Consider the following 7,461-nt stretch of genomic DNA (forward strand, 5'->3'; position numbering starts at 1 on the left):
GTCTTACTCCTCCGCTATCTTGGAGGTCTCTCTGCTATATTTATTATTAGTACTTTTGTCCTTTAACCTTTACACTAGAGTTAAGTGGTTAACGTACAGCAGAGCATGTAAATACATTAAACAATACATGGGGAAAAAAAAGTCTCTGGTTTTCACTCATGAAAATGTGCTACACCAAAGGATTTTTGAGCAGAGAAGTAACATATTACTTACATTTTGACGTGATCAACTTTGTCAGGTTGGAAAACTGACCAAAAGAAAGTAAGGGTGCAATTAGGAAAATCACTTAGGAGGCTGTTGGACGAATCCAGGTAAGAAGTGATTGTGGCTTGAAGTTGGGTCTCTTGGGGTGGTGGGAAGGGTTTAGATTCTATTTTGAAGACAGAGAGACAACAGTATTTTCTGACAGATTGGGTGTGGCATGTAAGAGAAAGAGAGGGGTCAAGGATGAGAAATATTTGTTCTAATATCTTTCAACTTGTTGTCAATCAACGTCCACACATTAGCAGATTATGCCCATTTTGTACTAGGTTTCTATATTTTTGTTGGTTGCTTAATTCTTCTCCATCAGAGACTTTAGTGCATGCTTGGAAAAACTGAAATGAATAATTCATTCTCAGAGTTTAAGAAATTCTCTTTCAAAATGCTAAGTAAAAATTCAGCCATTGGTCAATTTGCCGATTTGACTATAAACATGAGAGGAAGACGTAGGCACAATATTCTGGCTTTATGTTTTTAGATGTTCATCCTTTACTTAATGTACAATCATCATAATGTTGGTCTTTTGAAAAGAATTCATTTATTCAAAAACCCTTTGATGAGTGACCACTATGTAGCAAACATTTTGCTAGTGCCAGAGACCCAGACAGCACTGAGGCAAATTCCCTACTCTCAAGGAGCCTGCCATCTAGTGGAAGATGCAGAAATGTAATTGAGTAGGAGAATAAAATGAGATTAGTGGTAGAACAGTGGTGGCTAGAAAGTTCCAAGAGGTCATTGAAGATGGCACAAGTTAATTGTCTCTAGAGAATTCAGAAAAACTTGTAAAAAGAGGAGGAGTTTACAAATAATTATGTAGGGAGCTGAGATGGGCATTCCAGAAAAAGGAAGCAATATGTTGGGAGTAGAAAAGAGAATGGCCCATTTGGATGATCACACAGATGTTTGTTAAGGCTAGAGGTTTTGGAGCATGTGCATGAATGGTGAAAGATGAGTCTTGAAAGAAAAGCGTGTTATATCTTGAACACCTTTATTTATGACAATGTGAGGTTTGAAATGAATCCTGTAGGCAATGGGAAGTAGCAAAGAGGTTCTCAGCATGAAAACAAGTTGATTAGATTAAGGCTTTAGAATGATTATTCTGGCAAGGCTGTGGAGGATACATTGGAAAGGGAGGAGACCCAGGCCGGGGGAATCAATTGGTCTACTGCAGTAGTCCTAACAAGGAGTGATGAGGTCCTGCCTTGAGCAGTGTGAAGAGAGAGGAGAAGACATATAGAAGAGCTACTTTGAAGGTATACTTAGTCCAGCTTGGTTGAGAACAACATATGGGTGACTAGCAATGAGTCTAAGATGATGCAAGTAATCTGTATTTGGAAACTGAATAGATGATAACACATTATTCCATGTCAAGGAGTAATAGGAAGAGAAGCATTTTGAGTGGAATTGTGTGTTCAGAGTTTAAGAACTGATGGTGTAGCTAGGTGGAGACAACGAAAAACTATTTGAATTTCTGAGTAAAATCTGGGTGGAAAATTAAATGCCATTAATGAAAAGTATCTTAGAGCTTAACCTATAATTTTCATAGAAATATAGGAATTTGTTTTCATATCCTTAATAGCAATGTCAAAAACTTTTAGCTATATGTATATTTAATCAGAATGTTATTTTCATATCCCTGAATAGTAATGACAAAACCTTTTAGCTACACACATAATTAATAAATGCATTTTACACATACCTATATTAAACAAAACAAGACAAAACCCAAAAGAGCAAATTGAGTGACAGACAGGTTGTCTTGTAACCATTACAGTGAAACACTACTGGAAGCATTGCAAATGGAAATTACATTCTGGGAAGTATATATGTCAATATATCGCAAGAGTTACAAAGATGATCATATGATTTTGCCTCGTAATCCTACTCCTGGTGATTAGAAGCAAAAGAGTCAGTGTATTTAATGAAAACTTACTTATAGATGTGGTTTACATAACAATAAGTTAAAAGGGAATGGTTTACTGTGCCTGTGTATGTGTTTAGTCAGAGTAGAAAGATGAAGATTATGAAGAAACATGGCAGCATATTTACATAGATGTAAAAACAGTATTTATATTTGTCACGACTCTGCAAAACATGTATACCCATAGAGACTCATTGAAAAACATTAAAAATGAAAACAGTCAGAATGCTAAGATTACAGATAATTTCCTTTTTCTTTTTTCCAAAATTTTATGTCAGGACAACTTTTCAAAATCTTTTAAAAATGTATGTATTAAGTTAAAATAAGGCAAACCCATGCAGATAGACAGGCTCCAATCATCATTATTGAAATGTTTCTTGGGTATATGGGGAGGCTGGTGTAAAGAAAGGGGATCACCTGAATGAGGGCAGAGGAGAGAAATAAGAAGATTAAGGCAGAGGAGTGAGGAGCTCAGGGAAGCCACAGAATCCCATCACCTCCCTAAGGCGTCACTGGGCTTAGGATCCACAGTGGTGGAAGCCTCATGTCACAGCTGATGTTACATGAGGCAGGAGGGGGAGATGGACCACAGTGACCACCCACCTTGTTTCCTTTACACTGTCCCTGTGCTGGGCCATGACACTCCCATGGCCCTGGGGTGTGTGTGCAGTGGAAGGTTTGAATTTAGACTGGTGGCAAGAGATGAGACAACTACGTTTCTTTTGTGCACACATTTGGTTTCACGGACACATTAACCACAGGAGGAGGAGAAAAGGCCACAAAGTGTTGGGTTAGTATGAGTGGGGACAAAGGAACTTTTTTTTTCAACCAAAGAAAGCATCAGTATTGCAAAGACTTTCCGTGATTCCACACCCATCTCGAAAGCCCCCTCTCACCACAGGAAGTGCGCTGATCACCGGAGGAATAAAAGAGACTGAAAGGATCAGTTCCTCAGCCTCTCGCTGCACAGCTCAGCAGGACTTCAGCCATGAGACTTCTCATTCTGGCCTTCTTCGGGATCTGCTGTCTTGCTGCATACACTGTGGAAGGTAAGTCAAAAGCTTACTTATGAGATAAGGAGCATCTACGTATGCAGGCAGTGGCCACACGTTTTGGTTTTGACTCAGGCTTTGACTGGAGTAAACTTTCTCTGAGCTAAGCCTCAGGCTCCCCATGTGCAAAATGGGAATAATTTGACTCTAGGAGACTTTGTAGATTTTGAAGATAAAACTTGGTTACAATCTGGGCTCCTATTTTTCACAACTGGGTGATTTGGGGTAAATTTCTTCACCTCTCTGTGCTTATGCTTACTTATCTATAAGAAGAATGTTATAACTGATATGCTTACCCGTGATTAAAATGAAATAAATCTTATGATCACTTATTAGGTTTCCACACAAGTCCTAACTTCTTGATTAATGTTAATTGTGGAATGCTGATGACGATTGTATATACCTTTGAAGCTTTTGCCTATTTAATATTGATCTTGATAAATTATCGAAAATTTTGAGAGTTCATAAAGTGGGAATGAGCTAGATGGTTTATGTTCTGAAGCAAAACAATGTTTTCTATGAAAACAAAAATGACTGGTAGCTCATACCTTTACACCCAGGAAATCAATTTTACATTAAGTGTGTAGGAGAGTCTGTTATTACTGCTATGAATGTTGTTCCTGCTGATGATCAATTTCTTGAGTTTATAAAAGACCATAAGTGCTAACAAATATCAACGTCTTATATACAATCAAATAAACCTACAAGACATACCCAGATGAGACTTAGTTATACTGAGACTTATATAAGCATTCTACACATATTTCTTAAAAGATCACTTTTTCCCAACTGGTTGGAGTATATTTCTCCTTGTGTCTCTGGCAACAAGAGGGAATATCCTTTGGGTATAATTAATGTTTCAGTTAACTCTCCTTTCAACCTCCTAATCAGTAGACTTATTACTTAGACTAGAATATCTGAACCTGATCATGGATCCCAAAGTTGTCCATAAATAGAGATGGCAATGTCTGCAACTCCCTGAAATTGTGCCCCAAATTAAAAAAAAATATTGATGAAGCCAAAACTTTAGGCCAAATGTTGTCTTAACCATGGCTGGCTGGCATTTGTCTGAGAAAACAGGCTGCCATTTGGTAGAAACCCATGTACGGGTAGGGGAAATAAGACTGAGGAAGACTGTAGACACTTGGGTATTTCCCTCTTTCACTGCATTCAGAGACAGTTCAGCATTAAAAGTAAGTTGGCAAATGTAGAGGTTTAAGAATGTGCAGGCTGGATATTGTGTGATGGAGAGAAGGAGAGCTGAAGAGCAATGGTAGTGAACACCTGGCCAGTTTCATGTTTATAAAAAGCCTTCTGACCCCAGCAACACTATAGCTCAAACTTCATCATCATTGGATATTATTTAAGATGCTTTTTTGCTGAATATTTCTCTGAGAAATATTCTCTGAGAATACTTGCTTCCCTGAGTAGCAAATGCCAGTCTCCGGCTTAGGAGTAAATCAGCACTTAGAAACCCTTTTTAGACTTTAGAAAACCCTTACTATTATTAACTCTCCCAAGTTATTTTCCCTTCTCCAATGTAAGATGTTCTCTACACTTAGAAAGTTTAATCCTTCTGGGACATTTCTATTGAGGATGAGTATTGAATGAACTCCTTCCCTTACATATTTCACATTTTACCATTTAAAATGAGGACACCTTTATTTATTCAGTCAAAAATGAGCTACCTCTCCCACATTTAGTGTTGCCTTCCCCAAATTATTCTTTATCAGATCACTCTTTATTTTATTTACAACACTCTAACATTGATAGTATTAACAATTATATTTTATTTTTGTTTGCTTGGTTTTCTTTACCAGGTGTGGGGACTGAAGTCCCAGACAAGACCATCTGTGTGAGTCTGACTACCCAGCGACTGCCAATTAAAAAACTCAAGACCTACACCATCACGGAGGGCTTCATGAAAGCAGTGATGTGAGTTGCTCTCCCCCAAATCTGGGCTTGATGGAACACAGTATATAGAAATGCTGCCCTCCTCAGGAAAAATGTCAACAAGGAGGAAATCCTCAACGTAGCCAATAGTCTTTCTGTTTTTCCATATGAACCATGTCTTTATGTAGCCCCAAACAATGTTTATGACAAAAAACTGGCAACCAAGTGAAGAATATCACCCTCCTTTCTGCTTTATCTTAGCAGAAGAATCTAACTGGGAACCAGATGAATAATATGCTCAGTCCTGAGGGTTAGGTTTAGAGCTGGCTGGTTCAGATCAGGATTTGACTGTAGAGACACACTGGTGTGGGATGCCTCCCTTCCCATCCCTCCCCTTCCCCGCCTTTCTCTGCCCTTATGGTGTGCTGGAGTAGAGTGCCATATTTTATCAGTTGCCATATCTCAAGGAATAGTGTCAACAACTGGCCTACATGGTACCATTCTCTTTCTAGGATCTCATTTTCAGAATAGTAACTCTTCCCAACACACAACTGCAACTTTATCCCCAAAACTATGATAAAGAAATCACCTTTTACCCAGAAAATGAGATGAGTGTGTTTAAATTTGAAAAAGAACATGATATGTAATAATTGGACTAGATGACCTCAAATGTCCTGTTTAATTACATCACCTGGTAGCAATGATGAGAAAAGGAGCCTGCAGTTTATGCTGAACCAGGGATCTGGGTTTTACCTGGAGCTATTTCTCCTTTATGGGAAAATAGATTGCAGAGGAAAGATTTTCATTTATATTCTCCTGAATCTGAAAGACTGTTTTGTCCAGTCATTTCTGCACAAGATCTCTTATATATGATCTGATCTTAACTTCTGGTTCCAAGGCTTTGAGGATGTGACTAACTTTGTCTATCTTTTCTTTGCATTGCAGATTTATTACCAGACGTGGCCTTAAAGTCTGTGCTGATCCACAAGTTGAATGGGTGAAAAAAGCAGTCCGAACAATAGACAAGTCCAGCAGGAGAAATGTGAGCCAGACCAAGCCTACAGGAGCCCAACAACCCAACAGTACAGCTGTGACCCTGACTGCGTAGTGACCCTCTGGCATCTTGTCCCCTCACTAGCCAGCCAGCTCATTTCCCTTTAAAGCTCATGGACTAATTACATTATGTTCACCTTTTATAAAAGTGCTGCATGAGTCAAATTATTTTTTATATTTTTATTTTTTGTGTCTTTCATATTAATTTAGATGGTCTTATTAATAAATATTTATTATTAAGAATAGTCCCAAAGTTTATTCATTACATATTGGGAAAGATAATACATAATTTGTGTTCTCTTTCTGTCCTAACTGTACTTCATTGGTGGTATCCATGATGGGAGAGATTTTGGTCAGTGTTTATCAGAGATGAAAGCTATATTCATCATTCTTAGGTTCCAGAGTAAAATGGTTCTCTACACATGAGTCATAGTTGACACCTGTGATAATGACAATTTAAAATCTCTTTCAACCTGTCTTCATAATGGAGTTCTTTTTTTATGGAATAAGCAAGAAAATCATCCAACAATTATTGGGTCCCCATACTGAGGGTTCACTACTCAAAAAGTGGCTTCATTCAAGTTTGATCTGGAGCAAATTCTCATACCTCTGTGCTTCATTTGATCTCCTGTAAAAGAATGAAAAAAATATATCTTGCCAGTTCTTTCATTTGCCAAAGTAGCAAGGATTAGACTTTTGATGAAAAGATACTTTATTCTAACAAAAATCAGTTCTCCTCAAATTGGGCAATGATCTCACTGTCTTTCTGTGATTTCCATAATTGTCACTACTCTAGTTATCATACAAGTCATGTTTTTTTTTTTTTTTGCCAGTAAGTTTTTTAACATCCCAAACTGTCACCTGGAACATTTTTTGAATGTGATCACAATTTGCAGTAAAGTTTTAATTAAAGTTACTTCATCTGGTCACTAGACACCCCAGACTTATGCCCTCCTGTTCTTATTAAATTGCTAATTTGATTCATGTTTAAGACTCTACTATCCAAGTAGTTGATGATGTACACGTTCACTTCTATCTGACTTTAAATAGTTAAGAGCTAATCAGACCTTGATAACTTCAAAGGAAGAGAAAGGACTAACTGTTTTCTAGTCCTAAGGGGACACTCAACAATGTCAAGTATTTTTAGAGTGTTACCTGAGGGCAGTTTGTTGGAATCAGCTTACTTCTAATCATCCAACTAGTGAACCACAGAGGAAACCATTAAAACACTGCCTTATAGTGAAAGGTGGGGTCATCTACCCTTCCTCATTGCTATTTGCC

General features: G+C 37.8%; 1 protein-coding gene across 1 annotated transcript; it reads left to right on the forward strand.

The window, feature by feature from the left end:
• The first annotated feature begins 3,154 nt into the window (after positions 1-3,154).
• LOC132369774 (lymphotactin-like) lies at positions 3,155-6,235 on the forward strand. The gene is made up of 3 exons (XM_059929485.1): positions 3,155-3,231; positions 5,055-5,169; positions 6,073-6,235. The coding sequence occupies exons 1-3, from the start codon at positions 3,171-3,173 to the stop codon at positions 6,233-6,235; spliced, it is 339 nt and encodes a 112-aa protein (XP_059785468.1). The 5' UTR covers positions 3,155-3,170.
• Positions 6,236-7,461: the final 1,226 nt, after the last annotated feature.

The sequence above is a fragment of the Balaenoptera ricei genome, chromosome 1 (assembly GCF_028023285.1).
Source record: "Balaenoptera ricei isolate mBalRic1 chromosome 1, mBalRic1.hap2, whole genome shotgun sequence".
NCBI lineage: Eukaryota > Metazoa > Chordata > Mammalia > Artiodactyla > Balaenopteridae > Balaenoptera > Balaenoptera ricei.